This window comes from Rhineura floridana, chromosome 16 (genome assembly GCF_030035675.1).
Source record: "Rhineura floridana isolate rRhiFlo1 chromosome 16, rRhiFlo1.hap2, whole genome shotgun sequence".
In the NCBI taxonomy this organism is placed as follows: Eukaryota; Metazoa; Chordata; class Lepidosauria; order Squamata; family Rhineuridae; genus Rhineura; species Rhineura floridana.
Window position 1 is genome coordinate 16,177,538 of NC_084495.1, and position 22,663 is coordinate 16,200,200.

The 22,663-nt window shown below is 42.4% G+C and overlaps 1 protein-coding gene across 2 annotated transcripts in view; it reads right to left on the reverse strand.

Annotated features, from left to right (window-relative positions):
• Positions 1–22,663, reverse strand: part of BRWD3 (bromodomain and WD repeat domain containing 3) — an 86,250-nt gene that overhangs the window by 33,302 nt on the left and 30,285 nt on the right. For both annotated transcript variants that reach the window (XM_061599018.1, XM_061599017.1), the window contains exons 10-19: positions 20,809–20,879; positions 19,787–19,887; positions 16,528–16,568; positions 15,398–15,502; positions 13,451–13,604; positions 11,159–11,293; positions 8,287–8,415; positions 6,847–7,072; positions 3,493–3,660; positions 3,183–3,366 (exon numbers count right to left, since the gene is read on the reverse strand). In XM_061599018.1, the coding sequence (XP_061455002.1) occupies positions 3,183–3,366; positions 3,493–3,660; positions 6,847–7,072; positions 8,287–8,415; positions 11,159–11,293; positions 13,451–13,604; positions 15,398–15,502; positions 16,528–16,568; positions 19,787–19,887; positions 20,809–20,879 (1,314 nt within the window). The remainder of the gene's footprint in view (positions 1–3,182; positions 3,367–3,492; positions 3,661–6,846; positions 7,073–8,286; positions 8,416–11,158; positions 11,294–13,450; positions 13,605–15,397; positions 15,503–16,527; positions 16,569–19,786; positions 19,888–20,808; positions 20,880–22,663) is intronic.

Here is a 22,663-nt window from a genome sequence, read left to right on the forward strand (position 1 = left end):
CTGCAGCCCAAAACTCCTGATGATGGCTCCCAGCGGTTTCATATAAATGTTGAATAGCATGGGGGAGAGGATAGAACCCTGTGGCACACCACAGTTGAGTGGCCAAGGGTCTGAAACCTCATCCCCCAACGCTACCCGTTGGTATCTGCCAGAGAGATAGGAGCGGAACCACTGTAAAACAGTGCCCCCTATTCCCAATCCCTCCAGGCGATGTAAAAGGATACCGTGGTCAACGGTATCGAAAGCCGCTGAGAGATCCAGGAGGACGAGGAAAGTGTGTTCTCCTCTATCCAACGCCCTCCTCATATCATCTACCAGAGCGACCAAGGCTGTTTCAGTTCCATGTCCAGTGCCTGAAGCCCGATTGGTAAGGATCTAAATAATCTGCTTCCTCCAAGTGTGTCTGTAACTGTTCAGCCACCACTCGCTCAATCACCTTGCCCAAGAATGGTAAATTAGAGACTGGGCGGAAGTTGTTCAATTCTTGGGGATCTAAGGAGGGCTTTTTCAAAACAGGTCTTATCACTGCCTCCTTGAGGGCTGATGGCATTGCACCCTCCTCCAAGGACGCATTAACCACTACCTTGATCCCTTTGCCCAGTCTCTCTTTACAGCTCATAATGAGCCAAGAAGGGCAAGGATCAAATAAGCAAGTGGTTGGCTTCACAGTAGAGAACACCTTGTCCGCTTCATCAGAGAGAAGAGGGCGAAACCGATCCCAGCAGACTGGAATGCAACTGGCCGCCTCTGGAGCACTATTTGTAACCACGGTGTACGGAATCTTGCCCTTTAGGCGTTCGATTTTATCGGCAAAGTGTTTGGCAAATGTGTCACAGGAGGCTTTTGATTGTTCCATAGGTTCCTGAGCAGCTGGACCGACCAGGCTTCGGACCACTTGGAACAGCCTCCTGGGACAACACTCTGCCGACGCAATAGAGGCAGCGAAAAACTACCTTTTCGCTGTCTTTGTTGCCCGCTGGTAGGCTGCTATTGCCGCTCTAACCAGTGTTCGATCGTCTTCAGCGCAAGATTTCCGCCATCGGCGCTCTAGTCGTCTCACCTCCTGTCTCAGACCGTGTAACCGTGGTGTATACCAGGGTGCAGTCTGAGTTCTATTCAGGGGGAGAGGACGTTTTGGTGCCACCCGGTCTATTGCCCTAGTGATCTCCCTGTTCCACTCCATCACCAGGGTTTCGACCGGGTGTCCTTCAGTAAGCTCCAAATCACCCAGCGCATTCAGGAATCCTTTAGGCTCCATCAAACGTCTGGGGCGGACCATCCTAATGGGTCCTTGTCCGCTGCGAAGGGTATGTGGCAGTGAGAGATCCATATTCACCAAATAGTGATCTGACCATGACACAGGGCTAGAAGTAACCGTCCCCATTTTCAGAACACTTCCCTCCTCTCCCGAGACAAACACAAGGTCTATAGTATGACCGGCTACATGGGTGGGACCCATATTACTTAGGTGCAGTTCCCACGAAGTCATGGTTTCAATGAAATCCCGAGGGGCTCCAGTGAGAGCGGCCTCGGCATGCACGTTAAAATCCCCCAAAACTAATAAGTTCGGGGTAAATAACCGCACAGCCGAGACCACCTCGAGCACCTCTGTCAGGGAGTCTGCTGTGCAGCGGGGTGGGCGGTACACAAGCAGAATCCCTAAACTGCTCTTTGGTCCCAACCTCCAGTACATACAATCGACAAACTTGGTCTCGTGGAGAGGGGGTCTGGTGAAAACCAAGGACTCCCGATAAATAACTGCCACCCCGCCTACCAATCCTCGGCTGCTGTGCGTATTGGAAACCCGCTGGACACATGGCCTCAAGTATGGGAGCTGAGGCCTCGTCCAGCCAGGTTTCCGTAATACATACCAGGTCTGCGTTCTCATCCAGGATAAGATCGTGGATTAGAGATGTTTTCTGAACTACAGACCTGGCGTTACACAGCAGCAGCCAAAGGTTGGATGGGGCCTTTCACCTGACAATCACCTGATGTCACCATGTATTAGGTGAGCAATTTTTCCTTTGTAGCACGGCTTGAGTTCAACCTGTGCTGCAAAGGAAGGTGCAAACTGATCCAAGGTGGGCTCAAAGTCACTGCCAATCAGCTGAGAGCTGCAACTTCAAGCTTGGCTTTCAGCAGACTTCGGCTGTGCTACAAAGCTCCCAATGGGGAACTCCATAGTGCAGCTGATCCCAGTGAGCTTGCTGTCACTGCCGACCAACTGATCTGTAGTGACAGCAAGTCTCCCTTGCCAAGGAACAATTGGGACTGCATGCTAAGGCTCCTGCTTGTTCATTGTCAGCCACGTCGCATACGACTTTAGGTGAGCAGGCAGGTGTGGTTTTGGGGAAACAGCCTCATGGACCAAAATGGGACTGCGGGCCAGAGGTTCTCAACCCCTCGATTAGAGGGGCCTGAACAGCAACATCTCCAGGAAGGGATAATTTATCAGGTGATGCCCCTTGCGTTACTACAAGGGCCCTGGAACGAGGGAGTATAGAGGGATGTTGCTGTGGTTCTTGGTGTCGCAAACAGTCCACTCATCCTCAAAGTCCAGCAGAAGCAAGGGGATGCTAGAGAAAGGCAAAGCAGCTCCGTGAACACTACACTCAGAGCCATACTGCTTTCCCCACTGAACCACATCACTGCTATCTACTTTGTCATTCTCAAGCATGGCAGAAGTGAAGAACTAGCTTTGGCATATGCAGCTGCTACCTGGCTAGTACCTGAACCTTCCTTCGGTTTGGCTTTAGAAGAGCTACAGAAGAGAGGTGATTGTGTTGGCAAAAACACAGCCCACTGGTGTACAAAACGGCTGAGTTTCTTTGAAATGCATTTGCTTTGTATGTATAGAAGAAAGTTTAATAACTGTAGTAAGCAAACAACTTATTGGATCTTTGGCTAGACACAGATAAGCAATGTAAGGCCCTGGGATGCAGCAGTCCAAAGCTTTTCTGCCATCAGGGAATCAGTCACTCTGAGCAAGAAGCTTCTCCAGACCAATGCCTGGAAGGGTCACAGGTATGGGCCTTCTTGCCTACAACTGGACGAGACGTTTCACTGGGTTGATTTTATGTTTGAGTCCAAACACATCAGAGCACTCACATACATAAAGAATGTATCAAAAACTTAACTTTAAATGGGTCCCAGCTTGCGTATTGCTTACAACATCCTTTTACCTGCTAACCCCGGGATGCAGCTCATTCACCACCACTCTCCTACTCCATGCCATGAGATCTCTCTCTGTGGCCATCTGACTTCTGGGAGCGTTGTGATGCATTTGCCGAACACCTTCAATCTGGCCACTCCTTCTGAGCCCAACGTTTGGGGGGGAAGCTATATCCAAATTTGGACTTCTCAAAGCTACCAAAAAGGGAAAAAAACAAATTACAAGACTAATCAACTTTTCCCACCAAGATTGTTGTATCTGAAAAAACAACCTAAAGCTTTCTGTATTTTTCTAGAAGTTTGATAGAAGATGACACTTACTGTTAACATACTGTAATCTGTTTTGTGGAGGGTTTGGAACAGCTTCACTGTCGTTACGTGCTCTCAGATCTTGCTCTCGTTGCAGCTCCCTAATCATTCCATCAAGGATGCTCCCTTCTTGGTCATTAGTCTGCTGCCCAATCACCTGCTCCACAACTTCACCATCGCCTGCGTGAGATCAAAAGCGCCAAGTGAGCAATCTGAGATGTACAAGCCAATACCTTGTTGGAGTGATTCCCAAAAGGTGTGCCATGGGAGATCCTGAAGCATGACAAGGTTACCATGTGCTGATCAAGAGTCTTGAACGGGGCAGGCAGGCCTCCTTAAGTAGTCAACTCAGCTATTTTTCTTAAGGTTGAAAATAATAATAATAATAAACTTTATTTCTACCCCGCCCTTTTTCCAATAGGACTCAGAGCGGCTTACAACTAAAAACAACACCATTAAAACATACAGAGTATATTATTAAAAAAGAATTAAACTATGAGAAAAATTAAAACCATAAAATATAGGTTAAAAACAGCGGACAATTTAAAATAATAAAATCATATAATGTAATCACCAAACCTATGACACTTAATCCTGGTCGTTCTCTATCCCAAATGCCCGTTGAAATAAAACAGTCTTTACTTGTCGCCGGAAAGACGGCAAGGAGGGAGCTGATCGCACCTCACTCGGAAGGGAGTTCCACAGCTTAGGGGCGGCCACCGAAAAGGCCCTATCTCGTGGCCGCGTCATATGTGCTTGCGAAGGTGTGGGGAACACAAGAAAGGGCCTCACCTGAAAATCTCAAATCCCGGACAGGTTCATGTAGGGAGATACGATCTGTCAAATAGTCTGGACCTGAGCCGTATAGGGCTTTGTAGGTCAAAACCAGCACTTTGAATTGTGACCGGAAACAAATTGGCAGCCAGTGGAGCTGTTGTAACAGGCGAGTTGTACGGCAGATGAGACCCACATGACTTGAAAGACTGCATCCTCCATTTAAAGCACCAATTAAATATAGGAACTGCTTCCTCACTACAGAAAACAATTGCCTTTCCAGGTGTTTTATGTATGTATACTCTTCTTCATCTTGCCAGAGGGTCAGGATCCCATCCAATCCAGACCCAGGAGAGACCTCTTCCGAGGAAGAGGCTTAAGGTCCAGTCAAAAATCCACTCCAATGCTAGAGGAAGCTGCAGTAGTTCAAAGGCAGCCTGAAGAACCCCACATCTAGGGTGCCTCATCTGCCCCCCCCTCAAGAATTCATCTAACCCTATCCTGAGCATTACCTCAGTCCCCAATTCTCCCCTTACCCAAGGTCTCAGGAGCAAGAGCCGAAGAACAACTGGCGTGAAGTCCAGAGTTGCCAGATGCTCTATTTGCCAGGTGTCTATGTGGGAGGAAGGAGAAGATCCAGCTACAAGTAATGACCCAGCGGAGGAGCTAGTAGTGATTACACAGTCTTCCCTGCACCTTCACTAGGTTAACATCTCCCTTTTGAGCTCATGAATCTCGAGCTCAGAAAATCCCTGGCTCAGTTCCTGCTCTGACTCTAGCCTGCACAAGCATGAGCCGAGAGTCACATCTGCTCTGATTGTGTCTTTTACACTTCTGACTGGTTCTCATTTGTGCTCTATATAGCAATACGGCTGAACTCTCTCTGGTACTGCTTAGCCTTCTGGCCTCACTCTGCAAAAACTTTTTTTTGCCTCGCTTCTTCTATCTGTTCAAAGGTTGCAACTTGATGAAGTGGGATCTGGCCCACAAAGGATATGCCACAATAAATGTGTAGGAATAAATGGACAGTTCTCCCAACGGAGGGCTGTAGAAAGTGGAGTCCCTCAAGGATCGGTATTGGGACCTGTACTTTTCAACTTGTTCATTAATGACCTAGAATTAGGAGTGAGCAGGGAAGTGGCCAAGTTTGCTGATGATACTAAATTGTTCAGGGTTAAAACAAAAAGGGATTGCGAAGAGCTCCAAAAAGACCTCTCCAAACTGAGTGAATGGGAGGAAAAATGGCAAATGCAATTCAATATAAACAAGTGTAAAATTATGCATATTGGGGCAAAAAATCTGAATTTCACATATACGCTCATGGGGTCCGACCAGGAGAGAGACCTTGGGGTTGTAGTGGACAGCACGATGAAAATGTCGACCCAGTGTGTGGCAGCTGTGAAAAAGGCAAATTCCATGCTAGGGATAATTAGGAAAGGTATTGAAAATAAAACAGCCGATATCATAATGCCATTGTATAAATCTATGGTGCGGCCGCATTTGGAATACTGTGTACAGTTCTGGTCGCCTCATCTCAAAAAGGATATTATAGAGTTGGAAAAGGTTCAGAAGAGGGCAACCAGAATGATCAAGGGGATGGAGCGACTCCCTTATGAGGAAAGGTTGCAGCATTTGGGGCTTTTTAGTTTAGAGAAAAGGCGGGTCAGAGGAGACATGATAGAAGTGTATAAAATTATGCATGGCATTGAGAAAGTGGATAGAGAAAAGTTTTTCTCCCTCTCTCATAATACTAGAACTTGTGGACATTCAAAGAAGCTGAACGTTGGAAGATTCAGGACAGACAAAAGGAAGTACTTCTTTACTCAGCGCATAGTTAAACTATGGAATTTGCTCCCACAAGATGCAGTAATGGCCACCAGCTTGGATGGCTTTAAAAGAAGATTAGACAAATTCATGGAGGACAGGGCTATCAATGGCTACTAGCCATGATGGCTGTGCTGTGCCACCCTAGTCAGAGGCAGCATGCTTCTGAAAACCAGTTACCGGAAGCCTCAGGAGGAGAGAGTGTTCTTGCACTCGGGTCCTGCTTGCGGGCTTCCCCCAGGCACCTGGTTGGCCACTGTGAGAACAGGATGCTGGACTAGATGGGCCACTGGCCTGATCCAGCAGGCTCTTCTTATGTTCTTATGTTTAAGCATTTAAGGTGCCACTGGACACCATTTTGTTTTTCGCTGAAACAGACTAACACAGCTCCCTCTCTGGAATTTGTTGCTAAAGGTATTTTAATACTTATCCTAACAGACCAATTCTTATTACCAAGGTTGTGAGGTAGACTTCCCCCCGCCCTTCAAGACAAAGAGGCCTTTGTGGATTTAGTCAATCCATACCCCAGCTTTCCTCAATCTGATGCCCTCCAGATGTTTTGGACTACAACTCCCATCAGCTTCAACCAGCATATTTTTATAATCCAAAACATCTGGTGGGTGCCAGGTTGAGGAAGCTAGCTCGAAACGGCATGTTTGTATCTGGAAAAATCTAAACTAAATTCTTCCAAGAAAATCATAAATAGGTAGACCCTCCAACCAACACCACCTTGTTCATTTCAACCCATATTAGACGGAGATCGTGTACCATTTGCCACATATCCCAGCTGAGGAATGAGTTGTTCATCTTTACAGTTTTCTCGCCCTGGCACTAGTCGTTGATATCTTGTGGGGTGAGGATTTCCATCCACATCTACCAAGAAGGGGGGAGGCATGAGATGTGGGGCCTGTTGAGTTTGTTCATCTAGTACATAGTTATTAGCATCACGGATCAGGGGGCGGTAATCTGTGTGGAAGAACATCTGATCGGGAATCTACATGAGACACAAACTTAGAAAATCAGTACAAATATAGGAACATTTCTTAACTCTGCTCACATATCACACACTACAGAACAATGTTAACTGTTCTTTTTCTGGCCAGAGATTATCTGTCAAATCGAAAGTTTCATCCTGGTGTCACCAGAAAATTCAAACTATTTCAGAGGAGCAGGCCTGCACGTATACAAGAGTTTAGAATTCAGTGTCTTTTCTGTGTAGCTTTCATTTTTTAAAAGCAAGCATGCTTCTCACTTTTATGACAACAAAGAAAAGCTTTGATGAAACACGGGAGTGGTACCTTTCAGAAACCACAGAAGTGAGGTGAGGTCCTAGGGCATTTATCTGGTCAACTCTTCAGCAGAGGAAATTTAACAAACTTTATTTTATAACCAATTTACTGCAAACTGTGCTACCTCTCAATGTGGTTCCAAATCCAATGCAGGATGCTGGTTTTAAACCACAGTGCCTTTATAGTGTGCCTCTCTCCCTAATATATCTTCACATCTTTTAAGAACGTCAGGGAAACTCTGCTCAAGATCTCCCACCACAAATGGGTAGGTTAATCTGCAAGTGGATGGAGCAGAGTCTTTACAATAGTGCCTCTCACTTGTGGAATATGCTGTCTAGGATGACCTGCCTTAGTCAAAACTCGCTTTCTTCACAACACTGCTTTTTTTATAACCGTTTCCTATTGTGACTTTATTATGTTTGTCTAGAACTTTTATAGATTTTAAGGCAATGCATGGCAGTGTGCACACAAATTTGTACAGGGCTTGCTGGCCTGGGGCAATTATTCGTACACATATTTCTTACTTCTCACATTATCATAGTCTTTTAAAAAGATTTGTATCCTCTTCATGCTGTTATTACCCATTTATAACCAAGGACTCAGTTATTCCAAATACTATCAGTCCTCAAACCAGCAGCTATACAATAAACCCCATTTAGTAAGATTACTCCAGAGTAATTGGCTTCAGTCCAAAATGTTTCCAACTGCTAAGAGAAGAACAGCAATAGTAAAAAATATATACAGTGGACACAATCCATTTACAAAGTTAAGCCCTTTTATAGTCCCATTGACTCCAACAGAGATTTAAGCCCATGTTTACATTTTCCAGAGATTCTCGGGATTTAAAAAGTGCTTAATTCTGGCTGGATCATGTCAAACACTGCTCAAGAAAGAAAGCACTAAGAGTCCCCCAACTCACCTTTTCATAATATTTATTGCACCCATAACCAAACAACAGGAGATGTCCATGAGAATCCGTACAAGCAAAATGCTGACCATCGGGGGAAAACTTACAGTCAAACACTGCACCATGGCCTTGGCCCTCAATCTGTAAACACATAGAACACATCCATTTGGAATTGCTTAACTTTTCTGGACAAATCTCTAAGTTATCTCCACTCTGTCCACTCTGGGGGGAAAAAGGAGGTTTTGTTATCCCATCCAATTCACTGTTGGGATATAAACCGCTACAACTTTCCCCCCTTTTGATAGATGTGAATGGCATTTGCAGGAATAGTAACCTCTCCAAAGCAGATAAAACCTGTGAAATTACAGGTAAATAGGTCTAGGGGTTTCTGTGCTGGGCTACTTTAATATTTATATATATAAAAGGAACATCTATGACTTTTTTTGTGGCAGAGTTGGCTGAAGTTTGCCTGAGTGATAGATCCTTCTGAGTGGATTAATCTTGCCAAATTTCAGAAGGATAGCTTCAGTGGTTCTTGCAACGGCAACCTTTACAGTTTTGGGATGGGTAAAAAACAATGATGATGCTGATGTCGGTGATGACTATGATGACAGCTTAAGGTAGACTATGGCTTACCTGATAACAAAACAAATAAAAATGGCTTAAAACAGGCTAAGTTGTATGTGTAAAAGACACACTCAGGACATTAAGACCTTAAGGCAGACAATGGTTGAATAAAATCACTTGAGACAAATAAACCACTTGATTTAAAGGAAACTCCTTAGATCAGAACTACTCTAAGGGGAAGCAATGGATCCACTGACTCTAATAAGAATAGGCAAGCAAACACAACTGTCAAATGGAGACAGCAGCAAAATTAACTCAATAGGAAAGAAAAAGAACTGTAGGATTTCAAAGGAGAAGGAAGGACTGGGTTGGATCGAAGCAAAAGAAAAAACCTTGCTCTGGTTCACAACATCACTGCTCCTCAGAACTTGCAAAAGAGCAAGAAACACCTGAGACCAAAGGTATTATTTTAACATCCCTCCTCCAAAGCACTGGAATTGGTGACCCTTGGTAAAATAATTCCCAATGATTACAAACCAGGCCTGTCAGTCACAACTGAGCTCCTCCCACACCCCTTCCCACCTGGAATGGCCTCCTTACATGGTAAGTTTAGAGACATTCGTTTCACTTTTAACAAGACACTGCTCAACATTGTTTTGGGGATGTCTTAATTGCCCAAAGTATTATCAATACCTTGGCACAGTCATTAACCAAACTGGAGACAATAGTCAAGAAATCTGAAGAAGGCTAGGACTGGGGAGGGCAGATATGAGAGAACTAGAAAAGGTCCTCAAATGCAAAGATGTATCACTGAACAGTAAAGTCAGGATCATTCAGATCATGGTATTCCCGACCTCAGTGTAGGGATGTGAAAGTTGGACAGTGAAAAAAACGGATAAGAGAAAAATCAACTCATTTGAAATGTGGTGTTGGAGGAGAGCTTTGCACGACAAAGTCAAATAATTGGGTGTTCGAACAAATTAAACCAGAACTATCATTAGAAGCTAGAATGATGAAACTGAGGTTACCATACTTTGGACACGTAATGAGAAGACCTGATTCACTAGAAAGACAATAATGCTGGGAGAAAGAGAAGGGAGTAGAAAAACAGGGAGGCCAAACAAGAGATGGATTGATTCCATAAAGGAAGCCACAAACCTGAACTTACAAGATCTGAACAGGGTGGTTTATAACAGCTGCTATTGGAGGTCGCTGATTCATAGGGTCACCGTAAGTCATAATCAACTTGAAGGCATATAACAACAACAAATCGCCCAAGTGCCAGGAAGCACTAAGGGTGGGCTCCCCACTTTGGTTTGGAGCACCTTACACAGCTCCTGCATCGCCTCGGACAAGCCCGGAATCCTTCAGAAGCACCCTGCTTTGGCTCAGATTCCTCTGGATCTGCCACACACTCCTAATTTGTTCTATTTTAAAATTATACACTACTGAACAAGCTTGGTTTGCTAACATGGTGCTTCCAATAGCTGCATAATAAATGTTTTGTGTCTGTGGAAATTAAGTCGGCTGCAGCAGTTTACTATGAAAGCAGTTAAAATGAATTGCCCAAGGCCTCTGAGCAAGCTTGTGGATGGGTTTGGACGTTATTATTGTTTTATTTATTATTAGATTTATTAGTCGCTTGATACCTGAAGGTCCCCAAGCAACTTACACAATGTTAAAACAAAAACAAATAAAACACTCTATAAAGCTTAACAATAAACAACAAAACGATAGCAATACCACCCCCACGCAGCCACAGGAAGGTTTGTCATGTCTTTTATCCCATCCTTCTTCAAGAAAGTGGAGAAACAGTTCTGCTTAATTTTATCCTAATAAGAATCCTAATGAGGTAGGCTAGAGGGTGAATGTTCTAATGTAATCCAATGAACCTTATGGATAAATGGGGATTTTAACCCAGGTCTTCCCAATCCTAATGTGACACACTATCCATCTGTCCCCTAACTCCACTGCTTCTGCCATAGTATGGTCTCTGCTAACAATCCAAATCTGTAAGGCTCTGACAGGTAGTAAGGATATACTTTTTATTTTCAGCATTTATTTCTAGCAATCCTAGGTGCTCTCTCTCTCTCTCTCTCTCAAATAGCCACAACAAAAGATGCTGCAGTAACATACACCTTGTCTATCCTCTTTGGGCATTTGCAATTTGCCCTCAACGATGTGAGTGACAGATCTCTGGTACACAGAACTATGTATGGTTTAAATAAATAAATAAATATTTCTCATGGCTCTCCCCAAAGAGCTCACCACTGCCACAGGACCTGCTTGTTTGAACATATTGCACATCGTGTCTTACCATGTTGAAGTAGTTGCGAATTTTTGTTCCTTTTTCAAGGTCCCAAATGAAAATATTCCCATCATGGCCTGCAGAAAGCATGATCCTTTGGTCAAATGGGTGAGCTTCCAAAACGAACACCTCATCATCATGGCCCTGCAACAGATGTAAAGAAAGCGATACTTTAAAAAAGTAGACGTGCCACAGGTAAGCTTCATGTTGCATTCTCTCTCACACACACATGCACACTCACATATATATCCAGGTGATCAATGCCTTGATCTCATGGAGGTGATCAGCCTATATCTGGCATGTATCACTTCAGGTTGCAGTTGATGGCTCACATGACAGAACATTCTTGCATACAAAAAAGTCCCTAAAATGTTTTAAAGTTTTTTAAAATGTCAGTTGGAATCTATGGATTATCTTGCTGTTGCTGAATTGATGTCTAATTTTGGAGAATTTAACAGTATTTTTATTTCATTAGTTGTCTGTAATAATGTGTTTTATATTGGGTTTTGTAAACTACTTTGCAATTTTTTATGAAAAGTGATGTATAAATGAATGAATGAATGAATATTCCAATACACAAAAAACTAGCATGTCAGAAGGAAGGTTTTAGCATAGTCTTACTTATGCTACCTTTCTGTATTCAGGAGCTTCTAAATATTTGGGGGGACGGAGAATGGAGGAACATTCCATGCACTAGACTAGGGATGGGGAACCTGTGGCCCTCCAGATGTTGCTGGACTACAACTCCTATCATTTCTAGCTATTGGCCATGCTGTCTGGAGCTGATGGGAGTCGAAGTCTAAGAACATCTAGAGGGTTACAGGTTCCCCATCTCTGCAGTAGACTGACCTCCTTTTTAGAGAGAGGGAAGTTATTTGAAAAAGCAAGTGCCTGGAAACGTGATCACATCTGCACAAATTAGAGCGGCCCATAAACATTTGCAGCAGGGGATTGTGGGGCTCATCAGCCTCCTGACTGCAGTCCAGAAGAAGTTGCACAGAGCAGTCAAACAAGTGCCCCCACTCTCCTGCCTACCACCGTTAGTCCCCAATCCTTGCCTTCCCAAGGTAAGGACTTTGTTCGTGGAGTAGGTACTCTTAGGCAGGCAGGCAGGCAGAAAATCTGGCTGCTCAAGCATGCAAGCTGAACAATGGAGAATCCTACTGAGAAAACCTGAACACTCAAGCAGCATGATTGATTCTTTGGCCAGGTAAGCAAGCACTTGCCCATCCTTGCTGGGACTGGACAGATTCTTTCTTGTTTCAGCATTCTTTGACCCCAGAAGAGATTCAGAACATTTACATTTTCAATTTGTCAACTGAATGCTGCAGTTACATTCTCTTCTTAAAGTTGATTAAAGTTTGCCATTGGTTCTGCATGTGTTTTTTAGACTTAACGGGTATCTGTAAAGACCTGGTATACTACAATATCTATGCAACTTTGCTAATATTTTAGGGGTGGTGGTCGCGCTTGCGTTATGAAACACAAGTAATACCCCTTCCCCCACAAACAATGAGTGGCACCTTTAATTCTTGTAATTGTAAGCCACCATTTCCTTCAGTGCCTCAAAAGGGCACATTCATTGGTAAAAATATATATTTATACTTTCATGAGTTAATTAATCAGTTAGAAGGCAGATGGATAATCAACACAAAAATGAGTGTTGTTTTAGGATGTTTGTGGTAAAGAATCTTTTGGTTTATACAAATTAGCCATTTTCTTGGTCACCTAGGTGAACAGGTTTTGGAGACACTCAGTTCCACTGAGTGTTCCCCCTTTTGTCTTCGTCCTCACACACAAAGAGCAAGTTGCATTTCAAGAGCAGGAAAATTCGATGTCTAAAATACTATGCAAGGTGAGCAAGCTTGCATATATACTGCTTCTTGCATGCAGGCTGTCAACAGGTTTAGTATTTCTACTGGCAACAAAGCAGAGGCAAAAGACAAACAGAAAACTAGAGAGGGGGAACTGCACAGGTCTCTGATGCCCCATTGCTGCTGCTACTAACTAACTAACTGTTTATTTATTTATTATTTGATTTATATTCCACCCTTCCTCCCAGTAGGAGCCCAGGGCAGCAAGCTACTTGTGTCCAGTAACATCCTTAATCCTTGACTCCCACCATCCCTGGGCTCACCTGATGCTCCCCACAGGTTTCTAAGCTGTTCTTTACAATCACGATCAGAATTCTAATTCTGAACGAAGTCAAATTCAATGCCAGACATCAAGTGCAGGAGCACACAACACACAGGAGAGCATTAAATGCAGGTCCTCTTAAAAATCCACTGAAGTTCTACTTACAGTTAAGCTGTGAAGAAGCTGCCCAGTAGAAGAGTTCCACACTTTCAAAAGGAAGTTGTTGACAGCGGTGATAACAGTAGTATCGTATCGATCCCAAGCTACCATAGTCACCTTCAGCTTGGACACCTTGTCCTCCCCAGACGCTACGCTGTTCCTGAGAAAAAATATATGCTAAAAAGATCTACTCAAAGTAAAATTTGTAAGTACCAACTTAGAGCGAAACTAAACGTGGCATTAGGAGAACATTCATTATATCACTCTTTTAGGAGATTACCCTTCCCTGAGGTTTTCTAAGCTCAATACCTTTCCTGTAAGAAACAACAGGTACCATAATGATATATAGGGTAATTCCTCCCCCCTCACTTTCAGCAATGTAGTTCCAATCCAGATTGCAACTCTCAGCAGCTAAATTTATATTTTCCCAGCAGCTACATTTATATCTAAACCAGGCAGGGTGAAATTAGGCCTGGCAGGGCCCTAATGTGGCCCATGAGACTGCAAAGAAACAATTGGGAGCCTTTGAGCATGCCCCCAATTGTTCCTTGGCAAACATGGCTTGCATCTGGTGCCTTTTAAAAGTGGCGCCAAATACAAAACCTGCTGGAATTGGTCCCACCCGAGTGGAGCTGATCCCTGCCAAAAGTAGGCTTCAGTTGGCACTGATCAGCACAGACAGCAATTCCTGCAGGGATTGAATGAATCTCTGCTGAAAGTGGGGTTTGAAGTCACTGCTGTTCAGCTGAGTTCCCTGAACACAGCCAATCTCACCAAGGGTTGCAGTCACTGCCGATCAGCACTGACTGCCAATCCTTTTCAGCAGGGATCTTCAAGCTGGGCTGCAAAGGACAAAAGGAAAGAATCGGGACCACACTTGGAATGCACTCCCAATTCTTTCCTTTGAAGTTGAGACACCTGACACCACAGAAATATCAAGGTGGTTTGTGGGGCAGAGAGAGCTAAAGGTTCGGCCCAGAGGCTAGGTCCTGTTCTCCACTCCTTCTTTCAACAAACAAACCTGGGAGATTTAATAATGGATTATCATCACTAAATCACTGGCAGTAAAAAGCTGGACCGATCAAGACAATATATGAAAACTGTAGCATCCAGGACTAATTTGGATCTAATGTTTTTCACCCATAAGGAAATAAATGTAGAAAACGTAAACTCTATGTGCATTACGCATTCCAATTTTACTAGATTTTGGGAGGAAATGAGAAACGTAACATAAACAGCTTATAAAACAACCAAAAGCTAAGAAGATTTGCCTATTACAAGTGTTCCTGACAGTTATCCTGTTCAGTTTCATTCTCAACACAGACTGCAGGGTTCCTTTTTTGGAAACGTTGTTAGCTTGTTATGCAACAACAGCACCCTCTAGTGCAACTTGCTTTATATCAATCAATTCAGGCACAGTTAGTTTGGAAAGTAGGCCAGTTCTCCCTCTCTAGAGGAATGCATGTGCCCAATACAATGTACTGTGCTGTAGCTTCACAAATTTTCAACAGCAAGCTCCACATGCTACATGTAACAGGATGATGAGAAGCGATCGGAAGGGTGGAGCTTAATCCTGGACGAGCGTGACGCTACCATGGATACCATGACAAATCCTTCCACAAGTGACAAGCAAGAGGTTCCCCCACCCATCCACTGAAATCTTGAGAGTTGCACAAAAGCCACAACAGGAAAGCAGATAGAGGATTTGGAAAGGATATATATGCGAACAAGAGATGAGAAATATTGGGTATGTGTACATCTGTAGATGCCAACCACAGAAATAAATATTACTCTGTTTTAAGCATTTGCATTTCTTTGCCCATTATGGCTGCAATCCAATACATATTTACTGGGGAGGAAGTCCCATTGAACCCCTTGGAGCTTACTTCCGAGTAGACATGTACTGGATTGCAGGCTAATACGTTAAATTAGAAACATTTTTCTGCCTTTTACCCAGTCATCTTGGTAGCCATATCCAACACGATATTCTTCCATTCTTGCTGCTGATATTGCCATACTCTGGCTGTTCCATCTCTGCTTCCACTGACAAACCTTAACCTGTATTTCAGAGTAAAAAATGAAGAAAAAGCTACATATGTGGGACTCTCAAATACCTCTGCCTTGCCCTTTCCCCCTTCCCAGTTCAGCCTTCAGTCTACAGCATGCGTACCTTGGCTTGTTTAGCAAAATTTGGATTGTGCAAATGATTTTACCATGTTATGGTTCAAAATTGCATATCGTAACATATGGCAACATTTACTACTTTTTCTTATCGTCTGTCAGATGACCCTGATGTGAATTCAGTCTTATACTTTCATACAAGCTAAATGAAACCAACATCTCTCTTGTCAAACTTATAATAGAAATACAGGAGGAAAAAAATTATATAGAACTCAACAACTTCTCTCCAATGCAGCCTGTAAGATCTATCAAAGACAATAGTTTATAAATCCTACTCACAAAATCCAACATAGTTCAGTCACACAATCATATGCACACTCAAACAACTCAAAGATAATTGTTCCTGAAAAACCTTGAAATTATTTCGCTGTGAGGATATTTGATTGTTTTTAAATGTTATCATCTTGGGCTGTTTTATTGTTTGCTACCCTGGGAAGAAGGATGTGATTAAAAATGAATTAATTAAAAGGTGCTTCAGTTCCTTTTTCTAAACAGTAGTTATATGTTATTGGTTGTATCCAACTAAGTTTTACTCAGAGCAGAGCCATTGAAATGAATGGATCTAAGCTAGTCATGTCCATTAATTTCAATGGTTTTACTCTAAGACTAGAATTGCATACAAACCTATTTAGCCATGTAACATGAAATCCTGACTCCACTAGAATAAGGAATTCCTATTGATTTCAACAGGGCAGAATGCCTTCCTAGTAAAAACAAAACTTAGAATCATAAATTCACACAAATAGAAATCTGACGTTGATCAGTTCATTCACGATAAAACTACTTTCTTAAAAAATGTCTGTAAAAGATTGCTCATATTTCACAAGTTGTTTAAGGCTTTTTGAAACTATTATGGACAAACATCATCTTCATCATGGGAGAGAAACAGAAGAAATGCTTACCTATCTCCATTGTTGCAGAACTGAACAGCAACTACTTTGTCCTTAAAAATTTAGAAAAGGATTGTTTTCATCAGTACTTTTCTTCAGTCAACTTATTTACAACCCCCCTGTCCCACTCACACAGAAGGGTTTCTCTTAAGTGTCCCAAACCTCTTAGGATGAAGTGTCCTGAAATGTGGGTCAGTTCCCTCTGTGACTCATCTCAATCAGTCAGTCATAATCATTTTATCTGTTTAGCAATATGCCATTACAACACAGATCATTCAAAGCTGAGACACAAATTTAGCTCTTAAATTCCTAGCTGCCAGGGGAAATAAGGATATAATTATAAAGATATAATTTTCCCCGTCCGATAGGAAAAAACACACAATCTCACTTGGTGAAACAAAAATTTTCCTATGGCTAAACTCACACAAATATTTATCAACAGGATCTTTATATAAAGGCTACTGGGAAACATAATGAATGACATCCTCTATAGATGTTTTACAAAACACACAAAACCGGTGTTCGAAGGGAAGGTTTTTTTTTTAACAACCTTCAAGAAAAGCGGAAGGCATGACATCAAGCCTTAACTCAGTAAAAGCGATTCTGCGTGGAGCTAAAGTAATTACCTCTAAATAATTAGCTTTCTGGTTATCTTTTTTAAAGCATGGGTACAGCCTGGAAATTCTTGAAGAATGGATAGTTAGCATATAAGTTAAAGAAGCCTCCCACCCAAATTTAAACCAAAGCTGTCCCCGGCCACATCCACATCAGGCTGCTATTTCACTTTCGGCAGTCATGGCTTCTCCCAAAGAATCCTGGGAAGCGTAGTTAGTGAAGGGTGCTGAGAGTTGCTTGAAGATGCCCTGTTCCACTCACACAGCATCAATCAGAGCGACTGACTGTTAAACCCCTCTGGCCACTGGAGCTCTTTCAGGGGAATAAGAGTCTCCTCTCAGCACCCTTCACAAACTACTCTTCCCAGGATTCTCTGGGGGAAGCCATGACTGTCTCACGTGAAATCTGGTGTGGGTGTGGTCCCCTGATTAGGCAGGCCCAGCAGCTGTGAGTCTGGCTTTTAGAACACTGACAGTTGGTTCTTATTGAGCATGCCCGACATTATCATTGAGTTCAAGCCAAAATTACTTAAATTAATTAAAAATCAGCCAGGCATTTTTTTTTTTAACTTTTCAACTTCCGAAGATGAAGGTCAGAGTATGGTGCAAGGTCAGTAATAGGATTACAGGTACTCTGTGAACATGGCTCATTTTTAATGAATTTCAACAGATTATGAGAACTCTGACAGAAAAAAAGTCCAAAAGGGGTCTGGGTTTTTCCTCTCTCTTTTTTTTATTTTTTATTTATTTATTTAATTTCATTTATATACCGCCCTAAGCCTGACGGCTCTCTCAATTCTCTCAATTCTCTCTGACTGTTTTGTGTATCACCATGAAAATTTAGAGGGTTGTTAAGCAAGCTTTCTGAGTTCAGGACTATAAGTTTTTGTTTTGAAATGAGCTTATGGGAAGGATCAGAATGGCATGGGGGTATTTTCAATTTAACATTGCAGAATGCGAAAAATCCATGCTGACTATTGTATACAGCCACTCTTGTGGCTGTATAATTCAGAGGCAGAGCATAGCCATCATGGCTAGTAGCCCTTGATACATTCTCCATAAATTTGTCTAAAGTTGTCCTAGTTCGTGACTATTACTGCCTTGTGGGAGTGAATTTCCTGACCTAATTTGCACCTCCCAAACTAATACACTGATCAGAATATAATTATTATAAGTTTTGTAAGGTTTTGTTTTGAAATGAGCTTATGAGAAGGACCAGAATGGCATTGGGGGGGGGGTATTTTCAATTTAACATTGCGGAATGTGAAAAATCCATGCTGACGATAGTATACAACCATTCTCATGGCTGTATAACAACTCTTTGGCTCCCAAAAGATTAGTGAAAGACTGAGACTACCTCAGTCTTCTGTGACTCGCCTGCACATTGCACACTGGATGGCATGAGCAGTACGCACTGAAGTCTATGCATAATCAGAGGCCAGAGTTCACTATGCTGATCAACCCACCAGGACCATAACATATCCAGTAGTGTAGGGGCCATTTCAGAAGTGCAGGGATAATTCATGACAGTCACAGCCACGCTCCTTCACAGCCACACCCCCTTCTAAGGTTACATAACTTTCTAAGATAATAGAATAATCACTGCCACCATTTGACTGTCCTTTCTCTCCATCAGAGATATTGCTTGAATTACTGAATTCATTGTCTACAAGTTTATCTACTTGCTGCTATAGTCTTCTCAGTGGCTGACTTCTCCTTTCACTCTGATTGGCTCCAATCAGCAGAAAAGGACAAGGAAGCAAGTTAGAACACTCTTCTCAGTAGTAAACACATTCCCCTTTCATGCTGACTGGCTCATAAGAACATGGAAACATAGGGACTCTGCTGGGACCTGGCTCCCGAAAAAGTAAGACCCCCCCCCAAGACCGTGGACAACTACACCCCTGAACATAACTTGTGTATCTATTGCTCCAAGAGGTCAGTGGCACACTTCCAGCTGCCAGATGTCATTTTGATACCAAACATGCTCAAATTACAAGCAATAGGTAATCGCTCTCTATGGAGGGACATCCTATTTGCTACCCCAAAACACTGGTACACTAATCTCCCACCATTCCACATAGTCGTTACACTGGTTCATATTGCCATGCACCTTGGTCATGGAATCCAGTGGCCATGCTGCTTCTGTCAAAACCGAATACACATTTGCAAACACATACCACTTTCCTTTACAGCAAAATATTTTCAACACAAAGGGAAATTTGTAACTATACTCAGTAATATTTTTGCCAGAATTGATCCCACCATTATAGTGCATCATCTCAACATCCTTTTTTCCTGCTTTTTATAGAACGCCCTCGACAACGAGCACAAAAGTTTTGTTACATTACATTTTTACAAAAATTGATCAATCCCAAAACTGAATTCTTTGCAGGCACTGAGCTTCACGGCAAGCATCATGCCCTGCAGTTTACGAAGACTTGCCTGTTCATTTCAATGGAGAAGTAAGTTTTCTGCACATGCAATAAAGCTGCGTAAAGCTGCCTCTTCCACTGAAGATAACCAAGAAGTTGGCACACATAAAAGCTGTTATCAGGGCAAACTTTTGTTTAAAACAATCAAACCCTAAACTCATTAGCAAGTTTTTTATTTTCAAATAAAATAAAAACTGGAGTGATTTCCAGTTTCATTCTTACCGTATGAGATTCTAACTCAGCAATTTTCTCTGGAGATTCAGGACCCAAATAATATATTCTTATCACATGGTCAGTGCTCCCTGTTGCGATAAACATGCCACCTAAAAAAGAGGGGAGCAAGAAGAAGGGGAAAAAAAGCAACTTTACATTTTTCATTCACCAAGGCTGAAATCTAATACATGTCTACTCAGAAGTAATATACACTGGATTCAATGAGACTTACTCCCAGGTAAGAGCATACTGGATTGCAGCCTAAAGCAGTATTGTTGTTCAAATGGTAATGCCAGATTTTAAAATAAATGTTTCAAGAGAGCAGAATGTCAACTATGTCATGCATTTTTTTTCTTCAGGAGCTGTAAATTCATTTATTATTCAAAGAACAGTGAGGTCTGAACTGTAAGCAAATGAAACAGTTAAGATGCAAACATGTATCCAAAATATTACCCTAGAATTAATGTACAATGGAATGTCAAATTGGAAACTCCCCAAAATTTGATGTAACACTTAAGGTCATTCAAAAGTTCCAGTAAAATAGCAGAAGACCATCAAGCTCTTTGCTCACCTGATTTGACAAAGTGAACCTAAACAGCAAGGAAGATATAACAGTAATCCTCTCTTCCTGAGGTTTCAATGAGAAATATTCAAGCATGGACAGCCTAATAAGACAAACTGCCACAAAGCAAATCTGCTAGCAAAATCAACCGGTACCAAGCATCAATAAAGATTTAATGACATAACACTGTGAAAAGTTAATGCTTGCCTATTTTGCCTGAAGCTGAGACTTCCATCAATTATCTTTTCCAAGAACCACCAATGCCCTAGCTCTGAATCACTTGCTAGATTTTTTTGTCATTTAATATTGGTTCTGCTTAGGATCTTCCTGAAGTCTACATTTTCCTAGACAATTTAGCTGTGTTTTCTGAATCACTTTTGGCTCTTTGAAAAACAAGAGCCAGCATTTCTTAAATAAGGAACATTTACATCCCCTAGGTAGTTTTTGCTCTAGGAAAATATATACATACCAGAGCTAAAAGATGAACAAGATATCTGAACGCCAGGCCTGGACCTCTCAGCAAATTTTATTGGCCGATCCCTGAAATGTAAATATGAAGTATTTTAATTACTATGTCTTATGTTGTGCAAAGGTTATTATAAACCTACTGAGAAAACAATTCATATTTGTATATGGCAGGCTGCTGCTAGAACCTGCAGCAGCTCACACAATATGATCATGATTACTAACATGCTGAGAAAGTAACCTCTCTGCAATGTCAACAGTTTGTAATATAAAAAATTGACAAACCATGTCTGCAGCCTGTCAAAACCAAACTGCCTGCAAACGTGAGAATCTCCAATTCAGACAATGGAATTGGCTATTATGAGGTTCTTACAGTCAGATCAAGTTCCTGGATGCAGATATTTAAAACCAGTAAATTATAGCTTTTCCAGGAGGGGCGATTCTCTGCTTTTCCCAAAGGCTATGAATGTATGGGAGCCGCTCTATATAAAAAATACTTCTTTTTTTAAAACAACAACAACCCAAATTCCTCATCCAACTGAATATAGAATCTGTTTGATTAACTTTGAAGAATTATGTTTGAATGGAAAACGGAAGTATGTAAATAGTAATTTTATGTAAAACCTTTTATGGATTTTTTAAAAATAAGAGCAGGATGGGGAACCTCAGGGACCAAACACAACCCACCAGGCTCCATGCCCTCCTTGAGTGCTTTGGCCTGGCTGGGATTTGCCCTTGACCCTGTGATAATGGCTCTTGGTTGCCTGGATGGAGAGATGTATGTGTTTACCTGGCAGAAGTAGAGTCTGGCTGGAATGTAGCCTACAGTACAAAAGAGTCACATCTGTCACTCCACCCACTTTGCCTCTGGCCATACCCATTTCTGCCTCTGGTCCTGCCCACGACTAGCTTGTGGTCCCCAGAAGACTGCCCATGAGAGAATGCTGCCATCAGGCTGAAAAAGGTTCCCTAACAATGACTTAGAGAAAGACCGGTGAGCAAATTGTGCTAACAGTATCAATCAGATTGCACTCCACCTCTTCACATCCATCTGATATTACAAATGTCTCAGCTGAGGGACAAAAATCTCCTGGCTGATAGAAGACTGACGATGCAATTCTTTATGCAATTTCCTGGGAGTAAATCCCAGAGAGCTTAATGGGTTTTACTTTTTGAATAGATATGTACAGGATTGCCCTGTTAGGCATGTTCTTCAAGATGGCAATATTCTATTCACTGTCCTTGTTGGGAGAGTCAGAAAGGACTGAAGATTTCAATGGTGATGCACAATGGCCTGCATCTACAGTTTCCATCAAGAATTTCACTTTGCAATAATTTAGTTTATTTCTTTTTATGACTATTTCAAGCTGCAGCAAGGAACTCCCCTTGACAGCATCAGAGGGTCTTGCTGTGGAGTGGTATATAAATTTGATCAAATCCACTCTACAGGTTAAAAGGTTCTTTAGTAGCAGGGCTGGGAAATTTCTTGGCCTCAGCCTCGACTCAGTGTAGGCTGGGAGTGGGAAATATTTTTCAGCACACGGGACGTATTCCCTCATGGTCAATCTTCTTAGGGCTGCATGCCAGTGTTGGGCAGGACCAGAGATAAAAGTGGGCAGGGCAACAGATAGGACTCTTATCACTATACAGTTGGCTACATTCCAGCCATGCAAAAGTCACAATAGATGGCTTCATAATATCTATACAAAGCTGCCGGGAGTGGTCATTAGGAGTTTGGTGGCAAGGTGCCATTAGCACGCTGATGACCTCAGCTCTATTTCTCCATAACATCTGAATCAGGAGATGCCGTGCAGGCCCTGGAGCAGATGGGTAAGGGAAAACAAGCTGAGCTTGAAACC